Source organism: Propithecus coquereli, unplaced genomic scaffold (genome assembly GCF_000956105.1).
Source record: "Propithecus coquereli isolate 6110/MARCELLA unplaced genomic scaffold, Pcoq_1.0 Scaffold426, whole genome shotgun sequence".
Classification (NCBI taxonomy): Eukaryota; Metazoa; Chordata; class Mammalia; order Primates; family Indriidae; genus Propithecus; species Propithecus coquereli.
Genome location: NW_012150019.1, coordinates 820,574 through 846,746, shown reverse-complemented (window position 1 = coordinate 846,746; position 26,173 = coordinate 820,574). Strand labels below are relative to the sequence as shown.

Genomic DNA, 26,173 nt, shown 5'->3' with positions numbered 1-26,173 from the left:
TACTGGACCAGGAAGTGGTCAAACTGGCCCTCGGGGACCGTCCAGGTCAGGCTCAGGGAGTCGGGGGTGGCGTCTGTCACGGTCAGCTCCCCGAGGCGAGGCTTGATGGGAGGCTCGGGGGTCGTCGTGGGTGGTTCTGAAGGCTCATCTTCCTCCTCCTGTGGGACTGAACAGAGACATGGGGAGGGGACTTAGGGGGAGGGTGTCCGTAGGGACTCTGCTCTCCTCTGGACTCCCCCAGCCATCTGGACAGAAGTAGAGTGGGCCGAGATCTTCTCACCTGTCAGAGCCTCAATGTGGGCAGGACCCACTCGCCGCCCATCATGGAAACCGTACAGCGTCACCAGGTATCTGTGGTCGGATTCCAGGCCAGAGAGGGTGATGTCATTCTGGTCACCCCCTACGTCGACCACTTGGAGTCGCCCCTCTCTATCTGTGTACTGGACCTCAAAGGAGTCAAATTCTCCCTGTGTCACCACCCAGGAGAGCTGCAGGGTGTGTGGCGTGGCCTCTCCCACTGTCAGCTCCCCCAGGTGGGGCTCAGATGCTGATGGAGTGGGGGCTGCGGTCTCTGCTTCGATTTCTTCTCTGGGAGCTGGTTCAGAGAGACAGGTAGAGATGGATGACTGGTCTGTCGACTCACCAAGACTCTCGGGAGGAGGGGAGGAGGGGAGGAGGGGAGGGAATGAAGGCAAGAAGTCAGCAATAAAAGGACCAAATTTTGATACACATGGATGAATTTTAAAAGCATTATGCTAAGTGCGAGAGGCCAAACACCAGATTGTTATGCGATGTGATTAAACGGCAAGACTATAACGACAGAAAGCAGATCAGTGGTTGCTAGAGGCTGGGGTGGGGAAACTGACTGGAAATGGGACAAGGACACTGTTTGGGTCAATGGAGATGGCATAAACGGGAAGCGCAGCGAGCTTACGGCTCCACAGAGCAGGACAGCCAGTGGGAAGGAGGCACAGCGTGTTCTGGCCGCTGCACTCACCGGTCATGGCGATGGCAGAGATGGGACCCACACGCTTGCCACCGTGCAGCCCGTAGAGCAGCAGCTTGTACCTATGGGCAGGGTCCAGGTCCGAGATGCCGACCTCCCTGAGACTGCCCTCTACGGGCACCACCTGTGGCTGCCCGGCCCTGTCCTTGTACTGGACCACAAAGGAGTCAAATTGGCCCTCAGGGACTGTCCATGAGAGGCCCACGGAGTTCGGCGTCACACTGGTCACCTGCAGCTCCTCCCCCAGACGGGGTTTTGGGGGATGCTTTGTTCCAGTATCCACAGCACTCCAGGCCTCTGAGATGGAGACATGGAGAGGAAATGGCTGAGCCGTTTCCGGAAGGCTGGGTGACTTCGACGGGCAGGACCGAGAGGTACGGAGACAGGGCTGGCAGGCTGAGTCCCATGGGGCTGGCGCTAGGGGCTTGTGCAAGGGTGTGGGGAGCCGGAGCTGAGCCCGAGTGGCTGGGGCCAAATGACAGTGATGTCAGCCACCACACGTCACCGCCAGCTGCCCGAGAGGGGAGCAGAGTAGGGCCCTGCAGGAGCTGCCCCTCACCCGTGGTGCCCTCGGCGGTGAGGGGGCCGTGGCGCTTCTTGCCCAGGAGGCCGTAGAGGAGGAATCGGTACTTGCGGCCAGGATCCAGGGGGGCAACGGCGACGGAGCGCTCGTGGCCCTCCACAGGCACCACCCGGGGCCCGTCCTTGTCTTTGAACTGGACCACGAAAGAGTCAAACTGGCCCTCAGGGACTGTCCAGGAGAGGCGCAGCGAGTCCGAGGTGGGGTCCGTCACCCACAGCTCCCCGAGCTGGGGCGGGGCCCCCGGGCTGGCGTCGCCTCGGGCAGCTGACAGAGAGGAAAGGTTCTTGCGTTTATTTTTTCCAAAATGACTCCTCAACTGCCTCCCTCTGGGGTTGGAAAAACCCAGAACTGCCCAAAAGCTCAGCCAGTGCTTCTCCCAAATATTTCCATCGCCTCCCATCCTCGCCACCATCTCCACCTGGCCCACCACCTCCGCTGGACCGCAGTGGGGAGGGTCTCCTGTCCCGAGTCATCTCTGGCTAGAGAGAGCCCCTCGCTTCCCTCCTCATCTTATCCCTCGTGCTGCCTGGCCTCTTCCAGACGACCTCCCCGCAGGGCGCAGCTTGTCACAGACTTGGCTCTGTCTCCTCTTACCCAGCAGCCCCACACTGTGATGGGACTGGCCCCGAGACACCCAAGGGCACAGGATCCCCAGGGGCAGACAGCAGGTGGGGAGGCGGACTTAACAACACAGGTGGTTGTCGCTCCCCTGTTCCCCTTCTCACTCTGCACCGGCTGGCCCCGGGAGAACTAAGCCTCCCACCGGGCCTGTGCAGGCGCGGGGGCTGCCTGCGTGCCTGGGGGAGCTCAGACTGGGAAAGGATCTGGAGTCTGCCCGAGAGCCACTCCGGGGCCTGCGAAGGAGCTGGCCTGCTGCCTTCCTGGACAGCGAGGACGCTGACGGCATTGTTATTGCGAGAGCTTTCTGGCAACAGGGAGCCCCCAGGGGCAGGGAGGGCCTGGACTGAACCCCAGGAAAGGGGCACAGCTGGGCTCCTCTGGTTCCCGAGTTCTGAGGCTCGGGGTGGGGGGCAGAGGAGGAAGGGGAGCCTCTGCAGGAGGCGCACGTGGGACCAAAAAGGCCTGAGCCAGGAGGGTAAGAGCCTGCGTGGAAGTCGCAAGGGCGACAGCCAAACTCTGAGGAAGTGACGGCCCGAAGGCCCAGGGAGGCAGGAAGGGCTCCTGGCTACCCTCACCCCCTCTTCCAACACCCCAGTCTCTCTCGGTCCCTCCTCCAGGAAGGGGCCTGTGGGGGCGTCCCCCCTCCACCAGAAGCCGAAGTTAGAAGAGGGGCAAAATCAGCAAGGAGAGCAGACCCAGGAACTGGCCTGTTCTTCTGGTCCTTGTCTGCTTTAGGTGGGGAGGGCTGTGGCTTTTCAAAGGAGACAGAGGAGGTGGACAAGGGAAGACCTGGGATGGGGAGTGGGAGGAAGGGGGAAGGCTGCGGGGCCTCTCACCTGTCTTCGCCTCCACAGAGACTGGGCTGCGTCGCTTTCCATCCCGGATCCCAAAGAGCAGGAACTTGTACTTGCGGGAGGGCTCCAGGCCTGGGACAGTGACCTCCCGCTGGTCTGCGGCCACCGGCATCACTTGGGGCTGCCCGTCCCTGTCCTTGTACTGGACCACGAAGGAGTCGAATTCACCCTCAGGGACTGTCCAGGAGAGGTCCACGGAGTCAGGGGTCACGTCCACCACTGCCAGCTCCCCCAGGCGTGGCTCCAGGAGGAGCTTGGACGCCTCTGTGGCTGGGGCTGGTGGGAGAGGATCTGGGATCCAGGAAGACAGAGAACAAGGCTGAGGTCTTTGAGGGGGGAACCCCTGGGTGCTCAGGGCCTTAGGGGGCTGCGAACTGAGATGGGGAACAGTTACACCTTTATTTTCACACCTGTAACTGCAATGCAGCATTTCCTTCAATGACCAACACAGGAAACCCACCATAGTAGTGGCATCGCGACTTTGTTGCCAAGAGACAACATAGACGTTTTTACGTCACGTTAGAGATGTTGCAAAGACTTTAAAATACCATTTACACTCATCACTACTTCTAAAAGTTGTAGTTTATTAAACATGCAATGTGTTATAGAATGAACTGATGTCAGTCCAAGTATTACTGAATCATGAATTTGAGTTTTTAAGAAATATTTTGATAATTGTAAATCTATATAATTGGCTTCCTTTGTAATCCTATACATTTTATTTTATAGATTTTAAAACATTGCTCTGAGAGGGGTATGTGTTTCACCAGATGCCACCATACAAAAGTCATGGAGTTTCCTCTTCCTAGACATGGGAAAAAAACCCCAAAATCCTGGGAACCTATGCCTAGGAGGCCATGAGGGGCAGGAGGAAGCCAGGAGCCAGAGAGAGGGCAGCTCCCTGGAGAGAGAAAAACTGGCCCAGGCCAGAAAGGAAAGCAATTTAAGCCACGCAGCTAAGGACGGATTCTGAGAAGGGATTTGGGGATGTGTACCGTTTAACCCCAGTAGGAAAGGGCAGAAGGGGGAGGTGGCAGCCATGTCCAAGTCACAGTAGGGTTGCAAAGAGAAGAGGAGGAGACAGCTGTGGACAATGGCAGAAGGAAAGAGAGAAAGTCTGAGGCTGGATTAGGCCGAATGGAAGCAGACGTCCCGCGCGGTGAGGGGAGCGGAGATGGGGAAGGACCCCAGGGCAGGGAGGTTCCAGCCCAGGAGAAGCCACGGGGTCAGGGAACAGACCAAGAAGCCTGTGAGCCCGGGAAGGCCCTGCAGGGCTTAGCCCTCCACGAAGGAGCGGCGGTGCCCAGGCAGGGCTGGGAGAAGGGCTGTGGGGTAGGAGCTCTGGGTACCCAGGGATGGGGAGTGCCTCACCCTCACTCACCCGTCACCGCTACCACGGAGAGGGGGCCCACTCGTTGCCTGCCATGGAGCCCGTAGAAGTTCATCTTGTATTTTCTTGCAGGCTCCAGGTTGGAAACGGTGACCTCCCGCTGGTCTGCAGCCACGGGCACCACCTGGGGCTGCCCGTCACTGTCCTTGTACTGGACCACGAAGGAGTCAAAGTGGCCCTCAGGGACAGTCCACAAGAGGCCAACGGAGTTGGGGGTAACATCTGTCACTGTCAGCTCCCCCAGGCGCGGCTCCGGCGGGGGCTGGGTAGCTGGAGGGGTCTCTTCTTCCCATTGTGGGGCTAGGACAGAGATGGCAGGGAGCTATTAGGAAAGGGCCTTCTTTCCTTTAGTAATACTTATGTCCATTATTTTTGTGGTACCCATGAGGTGGTTTGATGTAAAACTGCATCCACTGGCAACATCTGTCTGGCCAACAATCCCTCACTGGGGCCCTGCCAGGTGTCTGAGGTTACAGTTGCTGGGAGAGAGGGGTGTCAACCGTCACTGAGACCCTGGCAAAGTGGCTGAGGTCCATCCGTATGTCAATGACTCCAAACTTAGATCCCCTGTCCAGGCCTCTCCCCTGACCCCAGGCTCATGTTTGCTCAACGTCTTCCCGAGATGCCGCATTGGTGAGTCAGGCTCGACGAGTCCAAAACTGGGCCTGAGCTTCCTCCGACACCTGCTCCCAGCCTGCCTGCCCCCCTCAGAGAAATAACCAGCTCATTCTCCAGCCGCTCCGGTCAAAATCCTCGGAGTCCTTCCCAAGTCCTCTTTTACATCCCACATCTGCCCCGTGGGCAAGTCCTATTGTCACTACCTTCAGAATCTGACCCTCCTCGCCACTGCCAAGCACCAGGGGCTCTCACTGGACTATCACAACAGTCTCCCAGATCACCTCCTTCCTTCTGCCCCCACCCCCGTCTGCAGGGTCTGCAGCCAGCAGGGTCCTGTTAACGATTAGTCAGAGCCTGTTCCCACAGTGGCTTCCATCTCACTCGGAGTGAAAGTCAGGTCCTTACGGTGGCCTCCAAGGTCCCACATGTTCACTTCTCACATCACCCCCTGCCACCTGCCCTCCTGCAACTTCTTTCCATGAGGGAATGAACCGTCCCTCACCATCGAGCCTTACTGTTGGTGGTTTGGCTTAACTGGAAAAGGTGAGATTTTAACTGTTCAAGAGCATGACAGTTCCCATGCTGCATGTGGGACAGTCCTTTTCTGATTTTGAAGTTTCTAATAAGCTCCATGCATCTCTCCCCTGGCAACAGCCCCACAAGTGCCGTGCGCCAGGCCAGCCCCAGGCTCAGTGGGCTCCGGCGACTTCATGCCCCGGCTGCGCTAACGATGAACAGCGATGCCCGTTTCTTTCCTAAAGGGCCTCCTCCATTTTATCCAGGACATGTAAAAATACATCTTTCAAAATATCCAGCATTAAAATACAGATTTCTCAGCCGGTACAGTGGCCCACGCCTCTAATCCCAGCAACTCCGGGCCGAGGTGGGAGGATCGCTTGGGCCCAGGAGTCGGAGGTTGCAGTGAGCTGTGATCACACCACCGCACCCCAGTCCGGGCGACAGAGCAAGACCCTATCTCTGAAAATGAACATGGATTCCTCCATGGGAAGGTCTGCGCAAACGTCGAATGAACTGAGAACATGCGAGAAGTCACATCACTTCCTCCGTTACTGGGCAGCATTTGCTCCACCTTGAAGATGACGATGCCGAGGGTGGAGAGGGGGTAAGTTTTTCAAGATCACACAGCTGAGAACAGGGGAGGCCAGGAGTGGAACTCGGTTTGTCAGGTTCCAAATCGAACCGCCTCAGTCAGTGCCTGGTAAAGCCTGTCCTCACCTCAGGGACCAGGGCCAGGCCTCACAGAGCCCAGTGTGGTTCCCTGGGACAGAACAGACCAGGATCACTCCAGCAGAAACCTTGGTGGCACCTCTGGGCCTGGCACCTGCCCCAGCCTGCTACCTCAGGCCCTGGGGAGAGTAACTCAGGGTGGCTTTCCCGTCTCCCTCTCCTCAGTGCTGACGGAGGCAAAGAAAAGAAATTGGGAGTGGAAGGTTCTGGAAACTAAATTAACCAAGCCATTATCTGGTTGAGCTTTGTGGAAATACGGAAACAGTGTTCTGGAAAACTATCTGTTTCTCTACCTTTAAGTTTTTAATCTTTCCCCTTATAGTAAAAGTTGTTTTTGAAAAAGGTGTGTCTTGTTTCAGTGAGCAAAGGGAAAAAGAGACGCCTCTCGCAGTGACCAAGCTGGGTAGGTCAGCAGGAGGGTCCCAGAGGCACTGCTGCCCACTCAGCCTCTTGGGCTGAGGCCCTGGACAGGAGGTGCCCAGGCTGGGTTCTTTGTGGTGGTTCAGGTGGTCCCTAACTGGGCCCGAGACAGGGAGGAGGAAGGAATGCTCTTCTTTGCTGTGAAGTCACTCACTGGATGAGTGCTAACGAAACTTTTGGCCGGTGTGGTGGCTCATGCCTGCAATCCTAGCACTCTGGGAGGCCAAGGCAGGTGGATCCCTTGAGCTCAGGAGTTCAAGACCAGCCTTAGCAAAAGCGAGACCCCGTCTCTACTAAAAATAGAAAAATTAGCCAGGCATGGTGCACTCCTACAGTCCCAGCTACTTGGGAGGCTGAGGCAGGAGGATGGCTTGAGCCCAGGAGTTGGAGGTTGCAGTGAGGTACGACGATGCCACTGCACTTTACCTGGGGTGACAGAGCAAGATTCTGTCTCAAAAAAAAAAAGAAAAGAAAGTTTTGGGTTGCACTGATGAAGAGGCCAACGTCTCATGCATGTTCTTCCACCCAAGTACTAAGCAGGCCTGGCTCTGCTTCCGAGATCAGAGGAGGCCGGCGCGTTCAGGGTGGGATGGCTGCAGGCTCACGCACGTTCTGACCAACAGCTGAACCAGCCAAGGAGGACAAAGCGGGCCCCACAGTAAGGATGATCATAATAATCCCAGGAGCAAATGCTGCGAGCATGTTTGCTGCGTGCCAGGCCCAGTGCTGATGCTTTACATCTGTTAGCTCCTTTAATCCTCACGATTCGGTGAGGTCGGTGTTATCCCCATTTTATAGACCAGGAAACAGAGGCACAGAAAGTTTACAACCTACTCAGGGTCACAAAAGCGCATTGTAGCCCCAGTCCTTAGTGGCCTCCTCTTTCTAGGTCTTCCCCAAGCAGGGGGTGCCTCATGGCTCCGCTGGAGCAGGAAAGGAACTGGCTCCAGGGAAGTCAGGGCCAGCAGTGGAAGGGAACCAAACCAGGCCCCTGCCCCTCACTCACCTGTCACGCCCACGGTGGACGCGGGGCCCACGCGCTGACCCTCGTGGAGGCCGTACAGGTGCATCTTGTACTTGCGCCCGGGCTCCAGGCCCCCCACAGTCATCTCTCTCTCCTCACCCCTGACACGCACCACCTGGGGCCGCCCGTCCCTGTCCTTGTACTGGACGGTGAAGGAGTCGAAGTGGCCCTGGGGGACGGTCCAGGAGAGGCTCAGCGAGTCTGGGGACGATCCTGTCACCGTCAGCTCCCCCAGCAGTGGCTCCTCTGGGGGCTCTGGGGCCTCCGTGCTGGGTTCTGTGGGGCTGGGGGTCTCCTCCACACTCTCCTGAGGAGCTGTGAGAAGAGATGGGAGATACAGGCTTAAAGGGTGACTTGCTTGCTGCTGTCATCAATAGAGGACATGTGTCAGATATACTCCTCACGCCATAGGCTTAGGGGCTTGCGTAGCCTTTGTGTCAGCCATTGGGGCACTCATGGATGGAGGGGGCTGAGATAACCCCCAATGGCATCCTGTATGGGTGGGTTCTGTGGGGGCAAGGAGTCTCCCCTCGTATCTGCGAAAGCAGCTGAGATGGGAAGAGAGGAAACCTCTGCGGATTCTTCTATACCATGTTCAGTGACAGTGCTGACCTGCCTGCGCTTCCCCAGCTCTGGCGGCCCTGCCCCTTGTGTCCCATGACTGTGGAATGTGCGCCTGCTACAACCTCCCCAGGAAGCCCCGCCCCCTCCCTCCCCTTTAACCTTAAGGAATGAATTGCTAGGGCAGGGCTCCGGGCCAGAATGGGGAAAAAAATTCAGGAGCAGGTGGGGGCTCATGGGAGCTGGGGAAAGGCCCTGTTCTTTCCTGGCTGGCTCTGGTATCACACCCCTGTGGGCACCTACCAGCGTCCCCTGCAGCTAGGTCTTTGCCAAGGCTCCGTGGAGTGGGGAGGGCACAAGGGAAGCCCGCCCTCCTGGGGCCCACCCCTTGGTCCATGACTACTCTGGGATGGGAGGCAGAGGAGGGAACAGGCATGAATGATAACCCAGGCAAGGATGGGGAAGGCAGGGAGGGGAGGAGAAAAAAGGTTACTGGGAAGTGAGAGAGTCAGGGAGAAATAGCAGCTCAGTCTCCAGTGGCAGATTTGAGGTGCCATGCACTATACTAAGTGCTGTACATGTATCATCTCATTTAATCCTAACAACTCTGTGTAGTGGTAACCATTGTCGTCCCCATTGACAGAAGGAAAGGCTGAGGCACAGGGAGGTTAAGTAACTTGCACAAGGTCCCCTAGGTAATGAGTTGCAAAGCTGGTAGCAAGATTCAGGGAGGTGGCTCTAGAGTCTTTGCTCCCAAGCACCATGTCACCCTATCTCTTGGCAAAGAATTCACAGGACATGGAGATGGCACTGGATGGGGACAGGCTGGGGACACGGAGGAGGAGGCTGGGATGCTGCGCTGAAAGTGAGCCCTTTGCCCCAGTCCCAGTCAGGGAGCTGGGGGACTGGAGGAGTCCTCTGTGCACCGCAGAGGCTGGGGAAATGTGGTGCTCTAGTCCCTGCACCTGGATCTGCCACCTGTGATCAGAGCAGCAATGGCGGGAGGGCGTGGGGAGCAGGTGACCGAAGCTCAGAAGTGACCACAGCCTGAACTACGCCATGATGTAGCCCAGTAAGAACTGTGGGGAGAGAGAACACAGTGACCGAACGGTGAGGACATCTGCAGGGAGGACAGAACAGGGCAGAGGGGTAGGTCCGGGTGCTTGGAATGGGAAATGGGACCTGCCTTGGAGATGGAGAAGCGGGGCCGAGAAAGGAAGGAGGAGCCGGAGCTGGACGAGGACAGGAGAGCAGCGGAGAGGGGCGGGTGGGCAGTGGCGGAATCGGAGCTGAGGAGGAGGAGGTGGAGGGGCTGGAAGGACCCAGGCCAGGTCTGGCTCACAGGCTGGGGGCCGGCAGGGGGCAGGCCTGCGCAGCCCTGACTCACCGGTCTTGGCCACCACAGACACGGGCCCCACACGCTGCCTGCCACGAAGCCCGTAGAGGTTCATCTTATACTTCCGGTCGGGCTCCAGGCCAGGGACGGTGACCTCATTCTCATCCCCCTTGACGGGCACCGCCTGGGGCTGCCCCTGTGCATCCTTGTACTGGACCATGAAGGAGTCGAAGGGGCCCTGGGCCACCGTCCACGACAGGCGCAAGGAGTCTGGCGTCACGCCGGTCACCGTCAGTTCCCCCAGGAGGGGCTGCTCAGGAGATTCAGGACGGGGGTGCTCCTCTTTCCTCTCTGGGGCTGTAAACAAGAGGATCCAGCCAGGTGCTGAACTGGCGGCCTGGGATTGGGGCTGGGGTTTGGACGGGATGTCACAATGTCACATGGCGGGGTGTCACTATTTGATTAGTGTGAGTGCAAAACTCCTGGGAAGTCTGGCACAGCCAGGGCGTGACACACCTTCTGGGCTGTGGGGAGCTGCTGCATGGGATGGGAGGGGCCCAGCAGTGTGGGGGAGGCCGGCTGCCCCTGCGCCCAGGAGCGGGGCGAGGACGCCGGAGTCAGCCATCTTGCTGGGGTCCAGCTGGTTTCCGGCTGAGGGCAAGTGCGCGGAGGGCTGGGAGAGGTCACGTGGGGGTGTGGCGGCTGCCACTCACCCGTGGTGCCATCGGCCGTGAGGGGTCCATACCGCTTCTTGTTGGCAATCCCAAACAAAGTGAATCTGTACTTGTGGTCAGGGTCCAGCGGGGAGATAACGACTGAACGCTCAGGCCCTTCCACAGGTACCACCTGGGGTCGTCCATCTCTGTCCCTGTATTGGACCATGAAGGAGTCGAACTGGCCCTCAGGGACGGTCCAGGAGAGGTGCAGTGAGTCTGGAGTAGGGTCTGTCACCCACAGCTTTCCCAGGCGGGGTGGGGTCCCCGGGCTTGGGTCACTCCGAGGCACTAGGAAAAGGGGGACAGAGAGAAGGGAGAGTCACGGGTCATAGGATAAGGGTGAATCCGTCTCCCACACAGGGATGCTGTGTGAGGTTGTGCAGGCAGGTCGCTGCACAAAGGTGCATTGCCAAGGGAGTAGAGAGGGACAGAAGCCAGCCAGCGCTCGAGGGAGGAGCTATGTCTAAGAGGAAGGGGTGCCCTCTTCCAAATGACACTAAAGCGCTGTGTGGACTAGTGCGGCCCTGACTCTATCCATAACCCAGGAGCAGGAGCTTCAGAGAGAGGGGACCCCAGCCAGGCCCTTTCAAGCCTCCACAGTCAGGGAAATCTTCCCAGGACAACCTCCGCTGCTTCCAAGCCTCACTACTCACTGGTTTCTCCTCCAAGAGAGAACAGCACAATCTCTGAGGCGCTGCGATGTGGGACAGCCTCCCACACCCGTGCTCCAGGCCTGTCCTCCTCCTTGGGAACTTTGAGCCATGAGTGACTCCCCTCCCAGCAGCTGTGCCATCAGCATTTAAACAAGCTCCTGTCCCCCCTGCCCCAATCCCGTGCGCATCTCCCTCCAGCTTCCAGCTTCCCTCTTTGCTCTCTATTTCCAGCCCAGATTCCAGAAAGCGATGTCTACACTGGTTGCAGCCATGTCCTCATCGCCATCACCCTCCCAACCCAGCTCCACCCTCCACCAGGCAGTTCTCATGGGGCCAGTGGTGACCCTGCCATTGCTAAGTCTTGTGGACACTCTATAGCCCTTGAATCACTCTTCTGGAATCTGACAAGTCTGACTGTGCCCTGCTGCATGGTTCTGCCCCTCCCTGCGAGTCACCCCTCAGGCTACCCCATAGGCTCCTCTTCCTCTGCTCACCCCCAGGGTTCCAGCGGTCCTGTTTCTTCCCCCATCCCACACTCTCACCCTGGCTCCTGCCCACTAGCACTGATGACACCACACCCCCCCTGCAGGCCTTCTCTCCGCTCTCCAAACCCAGAAGGCAGTAGAACCCTGAGGCCCCACCCCTTCTTCCTCTCTGCCTCACTTCTCATCTGTGAAGTGGGCATGCCTCCCAGGTGTGCCTTAAGGAGTGTGATGATCCTTGCTTAGAACATCTCGAACACATTTGACTCTCATTAAATGCACAAAAGATGTTTATCTAAGTGTTCCACACTGTGTTGTTCCACTCCCTGCTGCTCCTTGCCTCGGGAATGGGAGTATCTGACTCAGAACCCCGGGGGACTGCCTGGGCCCCTCACTCTCCTTCACCTCCCACATCCAGCCTGCTGCCACCATCCCAGCCAAGCCACCACCACTTCTTGCCAGCTCTTAATTCCCTTCTCCGGCTACCCTCTGCGGCAGTCACAGCGCTATTTGCAAGACGAATATCCAGTCAGGCACTCTCTTACTTAGCCCTTCAGAGGCCTCCAGGACCTCCAATGAGGCCCAAGCCCCTCAGCACGGCCCAGGAAGCCCTAAGCCCTTTAGCTCCCCACGTGCCCTGCTCTCCAGCCCCAGGCCACTGACACCAATTCTCCTGCGGCCACACTCTTCTGCCTGCCCCACCACTAATTTCCCTCTAGCATTCAGCTCATGCACCGCCGCCTCCAGGAAGCCTTCTTGGAGCTCCCAAAGCAGGTTCCCAAAGTACTGGGAAGACTTGCAGGACGGTACGGAGGGCAGGGGCGGTATGACGGCTCTCACTCACAGATCTTGGCTTCAGCCACCAGGGGGCCGTGTCTCTTCTTGCCAACGAGCCCGTACAGGACAAATTTGTACTTGCGGCCGGGGTCCAGGGAGGTGATGGGGGCCGAGCGCTGGGGCCCCTCCACAGGCAGCACCTGGGGCTGCCCGTCCCTGTCCTTGTACTGGATCACAAAGGAGTCAAACTCGCCCTCGGGGACCGTCCAGCGCAGAAGCAAGGAGTCAGAGGTCATGTCCGTCGCGGTCAGCTCGCCTAGGCGTGGTGGACCTGAGGGCTTCCCAGGCTTCTCCTCATCCCTGTCTGGGATTTAGGGGGCAAAAGCAAAGCACAGTGGACTCACCCATTTCCTTGTCCCCGGCCTCCCTCCCGCTCCTCTGCCTGCCTGCCTCACCCCATCCTGGACAGCTCCCTCCCTGGAAGCCTCTATTTCCCCACCCCTCAGCCCTCTGTGACCAGCTCTCCTCCCTCAATCTCTGTCCCTTCCTGTGTGACAGTTTCTCCACTTTCACAAGGTCTTAGCCTCTCTGCATACTGGGATCTCTGGGGGAGTTTAGGTCCCTTGTGGTTCTGCCTGAAATTTTCGAGCCTCCTTGCTGCTGCTTCAGAGCAGTCCGAAGGCTCCTCGGCCCATCTGAGCCACACTCAGCCTTGCCACCATCTCTCCCAGTGGCGAGCCTGACCTGGAGTTAGAGATTTGGCCACCCTGGTACCACAGACAGGAACCAAGAGGGGACGTGAGAGCGAAGCACCGCTGGCTCTATCCTGCACTGGTCCTGCCAGCCCCACCCATCTCGGAAGTCCTGCTGGCTGTGGAGCCCCCTTCCCCAAGGACCAGCAAACGCTGGCTGATGGGACCATGGGTGCTGTCCACTGCAAGCCAGGCTCCCAGGCAGGAGGTGCTGGGGGCTGTGGGAAAGGGATGGGGAGGGGGCTGAGCATCAGGATCCAGAGGCCTTCTCATGCCCACCCAGAGAGAGACACAGGTCAGGGTAGGACAGAGGAGAGACCAGGAAGTGGGCACAGGATGTGAGGCAAGGAAAGCTGCAGGTGGAGGGCCAGAGGCCTACAGCCTCTCCCTTGAGTCCCTGTCCCACCCTCAGACTTTTCTCCTCCTGCCTTCCTCCCCTCTCCCCGCCCACCTCCATCATTGTTCTAAGGTACCCCCAACCATCTACCCTCTGAACCCACAATTCTTTTCTCTCCTTGTTTTCTCCTATCACCCAGCCCCAAATGTCAGCCCACCTCTCAAGACCTGATAGCCCTAGCTCTTCCCCCAGTCTCAGGACATTGGTTTGAGCAGAGTCCAAGATGTACCCATAATGCCTTGGTAGATGATGGGATCAGAGGGCTTGCCCCCAGGGGGGACCCCACGAAGTGACAGCTCATAGGGGGCTCCAAGAGGAGGTGGAGGCACCAGGGCCTGGCGGACGTCCCCTGGCAGCAGTTCCTCGTGTGCCCCCGGCCCCTCGGGTACCCGCAGTCGCAGCTGGAAGTGGGCAAAGGTGTCGGGCTGGGCAGTCCAGGCCACATGGAGGTGCCCTGTCTTGTCTCTGCCCAGCACCCTCAACTCTCCCAGCTCCTGGGGGCGCTGCTGCAGGAGAGGGGCCCGGGCCCCTTGGGTCGTCGAGGGGCCTGAAGGAGGAGGCTCATCGGTAGCCCCCAAGAGGCCTGAGGGTGAGGACCCTGGTAAGAGGCAAGGGGAGAAAAAGAGGAGAGTTGAGTATAAGAGCCGGAAAGGAATCTTCAGTCCCCAGGTTCTGCCCTCCAGCCTAGAAGGGCTTAGAGACCCTCCCCTTTTCTATGCCCCGCTCTACCACCTGTGCTGCCCCAACCTCTGGAAGGTCTGCCAGTCCTCCCAACACCCCATCTACACATCACTGAACAGACAGGCCTGCGCTTAGGGCAGGGAATAAGTCAAATACACAAAGCGTGCTATCTCTCCCCCACGAGCCTTCTACAACCTCCAGTCCCCAGAGACTTCCTGTCCCTCCCCAAACACATCCCCCTCCCCACGGGGTGGTGGTCGGGTGGCTTCCATTAGTGCTGCAGTGGAAGCCTGGAAGAAAGGAGGAGACAGTGATGTTAGGGAGGAGGATGCAAGAGGAGAGTGGGCAGTGAGAAGAGAGGAAAGAGAGGCTGTGGGGGCGGACGTCCAGGTCAGGTGGCATCTGGGCCCTATGGGGGAAGAAGAGGTCCACCGCCCTCCCCACAGCAGCCACAGAGCACCCTTTCCCCAAGCCCGGACATCGTTCCTGTGGGAGAGACCAGCATAAAGTGAGCCAGGAGGTCTGAAAAGGCAGCTGAGGAAGCAGTGGTTTCACCCCCTACATGCTGCCTGATGGCTTCAAGGTCATCCCCAAGCAGTTCTGATGTGTCCCTTCAAGGTCAAGGCCAAATTGTGGAAAACAGTAACCACTGACCACAGTCTTCAGCCACCCTCACCACAGTGAGTCAGAGTGGGAATCACTGGTTTCAATCCCCAGCCACTCAGACTGCTCCAGTGAATCTTTTCAGGTTCCTCCCGCCCCAGTCTCCCGCCCCCCAAATGCCCCGTCATTGCCTAGAACAGCAATTCTCGCAGAAGTGCCGTGGGAATCCCAAAGATGAGGCTGCCTTGGCCTTAGGTATCCACAGGATGATGCCAGGACCGTGGGAGTGGCTTCTAGGGACACAGGAGGGCTGCTTTGTTGGGGGGGCGGGGGGGGAGTGGTTCCCTGCAGCCTGGGCCAGGCAGGGCCTGAAGGTGGAAGGTGTGGTGGGGTGTGGTAGTCTGAGGGGTGAGGCAGTGGGAGGAACTCGTGGGACTCCAACGGCAGGTGAGGCTGGACAGGGGATGGGTGGTCCCGCAGCCCCAGCCCACGCTACCTGTGGTGGTGATGAAGGCGTAGGACTTGGAGGTCTGCCCCGCCCGCACCCCGTGGACCTCCACGTGGTAGGTGGTGCCGGGCTTGAGGTCGGGTAGGCTGACGGTGCGCGTGGTGCCCGGCACGGTCAGCTCACCGCCGGGGCCCTCTGCGGGCGGCTGGGGCCGCCAGCGCAGCACCACGCGCTCGAACTGGCCGCGGAGCCCGTCGAGAGACACGAGAAGCGCGCCGTCGGCGGAACTGCCCAGCACCTCGGGCTTGGGGTGGCGAGGCGCAGCCGCCCGGTCGACGCCTTCCGGCGAGAGGCCGTAGATGCCCCGGTTGGAGTCCCGCTTCCTGGTGCCTGGATCAGAGCTGGCGGTGGGCTGGGGGCGACTGGGCGGAGGGGCGGGGGAGCTGGCGGGGGCGGCGGCCGCCAGACGCCGCTGCAAGTATTCATGGATGTGGCGCGCCACCGACGCGTAAGTCTGGTTGGCCCGCAGTGGGTAGCCGTGAGCCCGCAGGTGGCGCTCCAGGTCCTGCGCCGTGCCGCGGAAGCGGCCCAGCTCGGCCGTCAGGTTGCCCCACGGCCGCCGCGGGGGTTGGGGCAGGCTTGGCCGGGGCCGGGACGCCTCCCCGTCCTCTGCGGGCCGTGAGGGCCGAGGGGGCTGTGGGGGCCGCGGGGCCGGGGCCGGCCGGGGCCGGGGCTTGGGGGGCGGGGCTGGGGGGCGCACCTCCGGGTAACTGTAGTGGCCTGGTGCTGCCAGGGCGAAAAAGGGGAGGAGAACAGGTCAGTGGCAGCTCCCCCCCTGCGCTCCTCCCCACGGCAGCCCCTCCCTCGGTCCCTCCCAGCAAAGCCAGAGGCCTCTTCCCTGTGCCCCAGCTGCACCTGGAAAGAGAAACGCCAGAAATGAGTCAGTGTCCTGGAAGCCCCCCTACCCTCTCCAAGCCCACCACTGCTGGTGCCCTAGAAAGAAGAGAGAAGCCAGCGGGCAGGGCCCTGGATCTGAAGGAGAGAAAGGGGAGGGGTAGAGAATGTGAGTTACTGCAAGGTGGGCGTCCCCCTGTCACAGGAAAAGAAAAGAAAGATCCAGGCATCTGTTAAGAAACCTTGAAGGTTAGTGGAAAATTACTGCTTGAGACCCAAGTGCCAGCAATCCCAATCCTAAAGTCAACAGGACTGAGGATCTCTGATCTGCCTAATTCCGGTCCCCAAAAGATCTGTCAGCACATGCATGGCCTGTCCTTGTACCTAAATTTAGATAAGCACCTCCTTCATCTGAGTGGATTACACAGCATCTCCTACTCACTGCTTCTCTCCCTGGGCCAGTTCCTCCCATAGCCAAACCTGCAACCTGCCTTTGGGACAGAGCAAGGGCCCCGGCAGGTGCCTGAGACTGCCAGGCGCCCTGTCAAATGCATTCAGAGGAGCGCATGAGCCCTAGGCCCGGGCTCCCGAGGAGGGGGCTCCACACCTTGGAGTCCAGGGCCCTTCTTCCCTAAGCTCTAACCAGCCATACCTGTGTTGGCCCTGACAGAAGTCGGGTAGCTGACTGCCCGGCCCCTCTCCGCTGTGACAGTCACCACATATTCCACGCCTGGCATCAGGTCAGTCAGCAGTGTCCTGTCTGCTTCGGGGGGCACTTCCAGCCGCACCCTCTGGTTGCCGGCACTGACATAGGACACCACAAATCGGTCCACCTCGGCCTGGGGACGCAGCCAGCTGAGCTCCAGTGTGGTCGGCGTCACAGCCACCACTCGGAGGTCCTGGGGACCATCGATCACTAGCAAGGTTAGAAAAAGGAGGGCTCAGGTGGGTGTCTGGTTCTTCAGTCATTGATTGTCCTTCCAAGAGCCAACTCCCATCCAGCCCCTCCCCCTCTCTCTCTTGGAGGGCAGATTCCCTGGCCAATCCAGATCTCCACCCAGGACCCCACCCCCACAGCCCCGGCTCTCACTAGTGGTGATGGTCTTGGAGGCAGGAGGGCCCCAGCTGGTCCCTCGAAGGGCACGGACAGTGACCTGGTACTCCTGGCCGGGGGCCAGTCCTCTCTGGTCATAGGCTGAGGCAGAGCTAGGCACCCGCGCGGTGAATGGGGGGCTCGCCCCCTCTGTCTGTGAGAGAGAGCACCAGGTGGCTCGGGAGGGCACTCGGGCCCCTGCTGCTCAATCCCCCTACCTCTTCTTTCTCCAGTTGCAAACAGTGTCAGCATGGGGCTGTGTGGAACTCGGCCCCGTACAAGCTGGGGAGCTGGGCAGTAACAGGAAACACATCTAGGGAACACTCACTCTGTGCCGGCCACTGTTCTAGATTTACATATATGAACTCAATTCTCACAACAACCCTATGAGATAGGTCCTATTAGTCCCATTTCACAGATGAGGAAACTGAGGCAAAGAAGGCCAAATATCTTGCCAAGGTCACCAACATCGAGAAGGTAGCAGAAATTTAAGCCCTGGCAGTGTGACCCGAGAGTCCCTTCTCCTGGGCACTCCCTGTTCATTTACCAGAATTCCACCTGACATGCGCTGGACTCACCCTCTGACTTTCCCCCAGCAGCCCAGACTACCTCGGCACAAGGAGGCGCAGCCTAAGCCCGTTCCTCTCTGAACACACGAAGTAGATTCAGGTGCCCCTGCAAGCCTCACTCCTTCCTTAAAGCGGCTGCCTCAGCCTGAGCCTCCCGGCAGACGCCTGCCCGTGGCTGTGCAATGCGAGTGTGACCCCGCATCACAACGGTCCCTTTCGGGGACTTTTCTTGTCTCTTCAGCAGGTTTGTAGGCTCCTCTAAACAAGCCCCCACCTCTTGAATCTCCAAAAAGAAGTTTCCTGATTGCTGATTTTGTACCTGGCATCATGCTGGGCATTGAGACAGAAAAATAAAAGATAGGGTCCCTGTGCTTAGGTGGCTTACACTCTAGTAGCTAAATGTATAGATACGTCTCCAGCTTTATAGATAACTTACATACATCTCTGTGTAGCAAATGCCCGTGAGAAAACAATCCTCCTCCAATTGTACATGTAAGGTGTTGTGATTAGGTGTGGTGGCCCCAAAGGAACTCTGCTAGGCCCTGCTCCAGGCGGGGTCTCCTGGAGTGCCAACCGCTGGGGAACACGAGGAACTGGACATCTGTGAGCATTCGAACAGCCCCACACTTCTCTGGGCTGTCCAGCCAGGAGAGCCGCTAAGGACACTCTGTTCTGCTTAGCTATGTTGGCTGTGATGGGGACGCCTCCATTCAGCCAAGTAAGATTGGAAATTTCAAAAGGTACTCTCCTAAACCGGGAGAACTGCGGGGTAATCAACACAGTAAATACCGAAGTATAAAACCAGATGAGAAGGCCACGTAGAGATTTCTGGGTTGAGGATGAAATGGAAATTTGTCAGTTTTCTGGGCTGAAAAGGTTCCTGGGCACACGGGACCCCCATCCCTCTCCTATTCACCCTGCCCTAGGATACCCCAGCCTAGGAAGCCTTGGATTGGCCCTAGCTCAAGACCTGTGAAATCCTTACCCTCCCCGGAATTTACTTGTTCATTCTCTCTGTCTCTCTCTCCCTCTTTTTTCCCCCAGTGCTTCCCCCAACACCCTGGCCGCTCCCTGATAATGTCTGGTTCCTTCAGCAAGGCAGGCCTATCACCAGAGTGCTCCTTCTCCCTTCAGACCAACCCATCTATATCCTTTAGACTCCTTTTGCTTCCTCCTGAGATCCATGTGGGAACAGGCCCCTGAAAGTCTGCCAGCCTAACCCCTGTGTCCCAGCACCATCTCGCTGGTCTGGGGCAGGCTCTCTAGCCAGCTGCTGGCAGCTGGCTCTGCCCCTTGGCAAAGCTTGGCTGCTTCACAGACTTTGTTCTTGGCGAGTTTTTAACTTTATTTTCTATATCAACTTGGGGCTCCAAATAGAGGACGCCACTTTGGCTGGTCCCTGGAGCTTCCCTCACCCCTCATCTCCCTAGACCCAAGCAAAAACTTTGCTGAGGCTGCAAGGTCTTATGTCCCAACACTTGGCATAGCCCTGGTTTCCAGGCAAGGAAGACCTGCATCTCTAATTCAAGGGCTTACCTCCCTCAGTTTCCCCATGCTTTCTCTCACATTCATAGAGGAGCTGGCATTTTCAAAATGGCAACAGTCCTTAAGTTAGCGGTCCTCAGGCTCAAGTGCAACAGAATCACCTGGAGGGCTTGTTGCAACACAAGCTACTGGGCTCCGCCCCACACCTGCTCAGTAGATCTGGGGATAGAGTCCGACCGTTTGCGTTTCTAACAAGCTCCTAGGTGATGCAGCTCCAGGGAACACATTTTGAGAACCACTGAGTCAGAGTAACAATGCCACAAATGCAGGGGAGGAAGAACACTCCTCTTCTGCATTCTGAAAGTAATTCCAGTAACCAGGTGTGTCCTTTGGTCGGGAATAGCAGGGTTTGGGCTTTGAGAGATAAGTGCTTCTGGGAAGGGGGAGGGGATGAGGTAGAGACAGGCTTCTAGAAAGATGGCAGCAGCCAGCAAAGAGCCAGCTACTGAATATAGCCGATGCCAACAGAAATGGACATAGCAGAAGGTACAATAATGCCAGGAGCCAGCCAGAGTGAGCAGAAAGCATGGTCCGAGGGTTGGCAGCCCAGGCCCAAGAGGAGTATCTGGGGACCAATTTTATAGGAGCATCTTCCACACCCAGGCTCAGAGAGGACCCAGAATGTGACAGAGGTCCATACCTAGAGCACGGCGGATTTGCTGAGAACAGGGCCAAGTGTGGCACAGGCTAGCTCCGTCCCACCCTGGCTCTGGGTGAGGAGGCCTCCGGCTTCAACTGGGAAGCAGCGGCCCTGGGAACACCCAAGGATGAGTTTATATTTATTTACTCGGAGCAGGAGACAACTGCTGCCCTGAAAGCTCCTCTTATCTCAAGTGTTTATTTTAATTCTTCTTTCCCTGAAGTTTCTTAGGAAAGTTCCTTTTAAAAGTCCCACCCTGTCAAGATTAGAGCTATATAAATAATATACACACAGAAGAAGAGAGTGGGGGAAGCACTTGAAAACGTTAGCAGTGCTTGTTTTAGTGCAAAGCAGCCAAGAATTGTTTTTCTTTTCTCTAGTTGCCAAATTTTTGTCTTGTGATTAAATTATTTTTAAAACAACAAAAAAATGTTTAAACAGAAGAAAAAATCCAAGCTATCTTGGTTGTACCATAAAGGAGGGATTTCTTGCCACTGCTTTGTAAAGAGTAAGGAGAGATAGAACATAGTAGGGGTCTGGCCTAAGGGATATAATGAGAAGACCAGGCAAAGTGGGGTGAGGATGACAAGACAGCACCTCTGAGCCATCCCTTTCTGTCCTAGTGCCTTTGAAGGCTTTAGGCCCAGGAAGTTTTGTATTTTTCCAGAGTCCTGGCTAGCCTGATGAAGATGAGGGTAACATGGCCCACACCCTATGGCATTTGTGGGATGATTCATGAGTTCGATGGAGAAAATGTCAGATGATTTGGTGCTGGGGAAACGGCCGTATCCTAAAAGCCCACTCCACTAAAGGGAGGTCCCTAATGAGAGGCCAGCCGTAGGGCTTTGTCCTTAGGGTCCTCCCCTAATGTTTTAAGAGCAAGTTGAACAGAGACGAGAAAAAATGCTTCGCAATGCAACGATGACATGGAGGTGGGAGAACAAGTTCACAGACTCAAAATGATTGCAACAGCCTAGATAGCTTGGCCCAAACCAGAAAAGATAACTCTGAGCAGAGCCGAATGCAAAGGCCTATATTTAGGCTAAAAAAGTGTATAGAGTCGAGTGTTGTCTTCCTCCCTCCCTTCCTTCCATATTTTTTCTTTCCATATATTTTCTAAATTTTCTGCACTGGGCCTATATGACTTTTATAATAAAAAGTTACTTAAAACAAATATGACCAAAACAGCTGACAGTTTGTGTGACAACAAGCTAATGTATGCCAGCTCTGAGAAAAGTGCGAGTGAATCCAGAGTTAGCCAGTGCGCGCCTTTCTACCCCCACATTTTGAGGGGCGCATGAAAAAGCAGGAGGTACAGGACAGTGAAGGATTCAGAGAACAAAGAATTAGGGAAAGGGGTGAAGACATAGGATGTTTGGCCTGGGGAATGAAGGGTGATGCGGTGGCTGATGTCTCCAAATACCTGAAGGCCTCCGGTGTAGGAAACAGGGAAAGCAAAAAAATTCTAGCTGCTGGCGAATGACCAGCTGGGGCCAATAAATACATATTAGAACCGGGGCCGATTTGGATTCAGCAACAAGAAGAAGAACTGACTCACAGTGAGGACCAAAAACGGACTGAACAGCCTCAGGAGGTGCTGAGCGCACGGTCACCGAAGTGTTTCCACCACATGGGGCCAATGCTTGCTGGAGATGCTGCAGAGGCCTCTGTGCCCAGGACACGAAGGCCTTTCCAGCAGCTTCAGGAACCAGCCATCTGGGCTCAACCACTGAGTATGTGGCCCTTTCTGCCAGAGGTGAGCACCACCTCAGTCCTGCCCACTCAGTCCTCTCTTGGAGCGGAGCATCTCCCTCACCGTGGGGATGAACTGGATTTCGTAGGCATCCACGGGGCCAGGAGCCCGGGTCCACTCCGTCCGAACGGTCGTCTCCTCCAGAAGGTGCATCCTCATGCCCTCAATGGCTGGCACCTCTGCCCAAGAGAATGGGGTAGAAAAAGCTGGTTAGCCCAAGGCAACCACTCCCCATCGCCAACATCACAGTCCCCTTTACTCAGGGCTACACCAAGAGGCCCATCCGAGCTCCCCCTCCTCTCTGCACAGGTGAGGGGGGAAGCTGACAGAGGCCTGAAGGGGGCTGGGGTCTCCTTCACCTTTCCCCCATCTCCAGGAGCACAGAATCTCCCCAAACGCAATCAAAGGGGCACTCTCCCTGCTGCTCCTCAGAGATCTGAAGGCCAGTCCCGCGGCTGGCATGCACGGGTGGGTCTGCTACCCCTCCTGGACATGGCTCCTCTGACTGACACCCCTCCCCCAGTACAGATCTCCCTCCACTCTTCCTCCAGGTCCATGGGCCCCCAGGCCTCAGGCTCAGGTCTTCCCCGTGGCTCCTGTTCCCAGAACCCCAGTCCCTGGCCCAGCATAATGGGGAAGGCTGCCTGCTTACCTTCCCCGCAGTCCTCGCCAGCATAGCCGTCTTGGCAGACACAGCTGCCCTGGCGACACTCTCCCCTGCCACGGCAGTCCCCTGGGCACGTCTGGATGGCACAGTCAGGGCCTCGGAAGCCCTCAACACACACACACTGGCCCGCCTGGCACAGTTCCCGAGGCCCGCAGCCCCCAGGGCAGGCGCTGGCGGGAGGCTCTTCCTGTCCGCAGTCCTCGCCGCCATAGCCCGCGTGGCACACGCACACACCCTGCACACAGCGCCCACGACCCCGGCAGTCGGCCGGGCAGCTGCGAGTGGCGCAGGCGGGGCCGGTGTAGCCTGGGTTGCACACGCAGCGCCCATCCTCACAGCGGCCGCGTCCGTGGCAGTTGGAGGGGCAGGTGCGGACGCTACAGTCCTCGCCCACATAGCCCTCCCAACAGATGCACACACCGTCCTGGCACACGCCATGCTGGCTGCAGTCGCGCGGGCACCGCCTCACACCGCAGTCCTCCCCAGAATATTCGTCGTCGCACTCGCAGCGCCCGTCTACGCACTGGCCGCGGCCTCGGCAGCCCCCGGGGCAGCTGCGCGCGCTGCAGTCCTCGCCCGAGTAGCCCGCGTCGCACACACACACGCCCTCCTCACAGCGGCCGTGCCCACGGCAGTCCCCGGGACACCGACGGCTCCCACAGTCCTCGCCGGCGAAGCCTGGGTTGCACACGCAGCGGCCGTCCACGCAGCGCCCCCGCCCGCGACAGTCACCGGGGCAGGCGCGCGTGCCGCAGTCCCGGCCTGTGTACCCAGGCCAACACAAGCAGCGGCCACTCTCGCAGCGGCCCCGGCCGCGACAGTCCCCGGGACAGCTGCGCACGCCGCAGTCTTCGCCGCTGTAGCCCGCGTTGCAGACACACACGCCGTTCTCGCAGCGCCCGCGGCCTCTACAGTCCCGTGGGCAGGCGCGCGCGCCGCAGTCAGGCCCCGTGTACCCGGGCCAGCACACGCAGCGGCCGTCCTCGCAGCGGCCCCTTTGGTTGCAGTCGCCAGGGCAGCTGCGCACGCCGCAATCGTCCCCGCTGTAGCCCGCGTCGCAGATGCATTCGCCGTCCTCGCAGCGCCCTCGGCCCCGGCAGTCACGCGGGCACGTCCGCGTGCTGCAGTCCTCACCCGCGTACCCGGGCCAGCACACGCAACGGCCGTCCACGCAGCGCCCGCCCTCGCCACAGTCCCAGGGGCAGCTCCGCACGCCACAGTCCTCGCCGGAGTAGCCGGGGTCGCACACGCAGCGCCCATTCTCGCAGCGTCCCCTCTGGCTGCAGCCCCGAGGGCAGGAGCGCTGGCCGCAGTCCTCACCAGTGTAGCCGGGGTCGCACACGCAGCGCCCGTCCTCACAGCGCCCCCTCTGGCTGCAACCCCGAGGGCAGCTCCGCATGCCGCAGTCCTCGCCAGCGTAGCCGGGGTCGCACACGCAGCGCCCGTCCTCGCAGCGTCCCCTCTGGCTGCAGCCCCGAGGGCAAGAGCGCTGGCCGCAGTCGGCGCCTGAGAAACCAGCGCGGCACACGCACACGCCCTGTACGCAGCGCCCGCGACCTTGGCAGTCCCCAGGGCAGGAGGGCCAGCCACAGCTGGGGCCGGTATAGCCAGGGAAGCACACGCAGCGACCGCGGACACAACGACCCTGGTCATTGCAGTCGTCAGGGCAGGACCCTGAAGGCGGGGACGAGGGGGACATCCCAGGGTCTTTGGGGTCTGAGCAGGTGGGCCCGCCCCAGCCTGGCTCGCAGGAACAGGCGCAGCGGCTCAGATCAAACACACCATGAAGGCTGCAGAGGCTGCGCACATCTGTCTGACCTGGAGTGGCAGGGAGAAGCAGGCCTCAGTCTCTCTGGGGGGAGAGAGGCGGAGCCCTTATGGCGGTCCTATGGGTCAGCCCCTCCAGCAGGCCGGGCCTCCTTCCATAAGGCCATGTTGCTCCCAGCCTCTCAGGGCCCAGCATATGCTTAGGCTGACGTCTAGCCCAGCTCCGCTTTCCAAGTTGTGCTCTGGGCTGCACTTACCATCCCTAAGGGTGAGGAAGGGTGACTTTTTCTAATTCATACCAAGGTCTTTTATGGATTAGCAGTGCCCACCACACCCTAACCCACCTCTGCACCTTCCTTTTCTTCTGTGCCCCCTCTTGTGATCCCCAGCTCACCTGTGCCAGCCTGGGCAGCAGCAGGGCAACATCCCCCAGTGCACTGTTCCTTGAGCCCCTTCACCAGCTCCTCCAGGATCTCTAGCCGGACCCTCAGGGCCTGCACCTCTGAAGCAGGGACAGGAGGCTCAGTGCCCGGGGGACAGCCACAGCCAGCAGAAGGGGGCAGGTTAATACGGTGGGTGAATACCACCTGCTTCTCCCCTCCTTCCATTGTGTGTTCATAAAGCTGAGAAGAGGGGCTTCCCCCTCCTGTCCCCACTGTGCGGCCCCCTGGCTGCGGAGGGGGCCGTGGGGCTGAGAGTGTCACATTGGACCGTGAAGAGAAGGGGCCTGCTCTGGCTGTGCCCAGCAGCACCAGGACGGCCAGACAGGAGGTGAGAGGATGCTGGGCTGGCATCATTCAGGAGGCTGCAAGGAGAGAAGGCAGGTGTGAGCGCAGCTTTGAAAAGGAGACCCACGCGCACAGTCCCACTACCCACAACTAATCTACCCAACTCATATGTATGTAAAAATTCACATTCAGCCCAACGCTAATGGAAACCCTCCCTGGGCAGGCCTGTTCTCTGTCTCTCTTTCTGATATGATTTGGTTACTCTGCCCCTCTGTTTTTATTGTGTTCCCCACACACTGGTCTTTGTCTCACAAGCACTACAAGCTCACAGTAGCTTAAGCGCCTTTGTACTGTATGTTCCCTCTGTCTGAGATGCTCTTCACTCAGCTCTTAAAGGCTGGCTCCTTCTTGTTCAAATCTTAACTCACACGTCATCGGGAAGCCTGCCTTATGCCCAGCTGGAGCAGTCTCCCATTACCCTCTATCACAAAATCTTTTCATGTTCTCCATGGCATTTACTGTGCCTAATTATCTCTTTATTTGTTTACTTGTTTATTATCTTTCTCCCACTACAAGAATGGGAGCTCCATGAGATCAGGGACCTCATCTGTCCTGGCACTGCTGTATACCTGTGCCTGGCACATAAATGCTTTGGATAAATGTGTTATCCAACACATCTATGCTGAATGAATTAGTAGATCAGTATCTGGGGCCAATTCTTCCCCAAGCACCTGGATCCCAGCTCCTATTGTCTTCTAAGAAACTTTGAGTAGATTTTCTTCTCTCTTTTATTCAACCCCTCACTCTCAACTAGATGCTTTCCATCAGCTTTCATATGAGCTCAAATATCTCCTATTAAGAAAAAAACACCTTTGGCCGGGCATGATGGCTCACGCCTGTAATCCTAGCACTCTGGGAGGCCGAGGTGGGAGGATCGCTTGAGCTCAAGAGTTCAAGACCAGTTTAGCAAAAGTGAGACCCCATCTCTACTAAAAATAGAAAAAAAAAATTATCTGGGCAATTTAAAAAAACAGAAGAAATTAGCCGGGCATGGTGGCGCATGCCTGTAGTTCCAGCTACTCGGCAGGGTGAGGCAGGAGGATCGCTTGAGCCCAGGAGTTTGAGGTTGCTGTGAGCTAGGCTGACGCCAGGGCACTCACTCTAGCCCAGGAAAAAGAGCAAGACTCTGTCTCAAAAAAAAGAAAAAAAGAAAGACACCTACACCTGAATGTTTATAGCAGCACAATTCACAATTGCAAACATGTGGAAACAACCCAAGTGTCCATCAATACATGAGTGGATTAATAAAATGTGGTATATGTATACCATGGAGTACTATTCAGCTTT

The 26,173-nt window shown here is 58.0% G+C and overlaps 1 protein-coding gene across 1 annotated transcript in view; it reads right to left on the bottom strand.

Annotated features, from left to right (window-relative positions):
* The window catches only part of TNXB (tenascin XB), a 64,377-nt gene that overhangs the window by 30,999 nt on the left and 7,205 nt on the right, over window positions 1-26,173 (bottom strand). The window contains exons 2-17 of the mRNA XM_012653640.1: window positions 24,493-24,903; window positions 22,317-24,149; window positions 21,728-21,843; window positions 17,155-17,311; window positions 16,717-16,980; window positions 13,668-14,036; window positions 12,357-12,653; window positions 10,375-10,665; window positions 9,713-10,018; window positions 7,747-8,079; window positions 4,446-4,754; window positions 3,047-3,355; window positions 1,566-1,853; window positions 998-1,303; window positions 281-595; window positions 4-166 (exon numbers count right to left, since the gene is read on the bottom strand). Of these exons, the coding sequence (XP_012509094.1) occupies window positions 4-166; window positions 281-595; window positions 998-1,303; window positions 1,566-1,853; window positions 3,047-3,355; window positions 4,446-4,754; window positions 7,747-8,079; window positions 9,713-10,018; window positions 10,375-10,665; window positions 12,357-12,653; window positions 13,668-14,036; window positions 16,717-16,980; window positions 17,155-17,311; window positions 21,728-21,843; window positions 22,317-24,149; window positions 24,493-24,895 (6,059 nt within the window). The 5' untranslated portion in view covers window positions 24,896-24,903. The remainder of the gene's footprint in view (window positions 1-3; window positions 167-280; window positions 596-997; window positions 1,304-1,565; window positions 1,854-3,046; window positions 3,356-4,445; window positions 4,755-7,746; window positions 8,080-9,712; window positions 10,019-10,374; window positions 10,666-12,356; window positions 12,654-13,667; window positions 14,037-16,716; window positions 16,981-17,154; window positions 17,312-21,727; window positions 21,844-22,316; window positions 24,150-24,492; window positions 24,904-26,173) is intronic.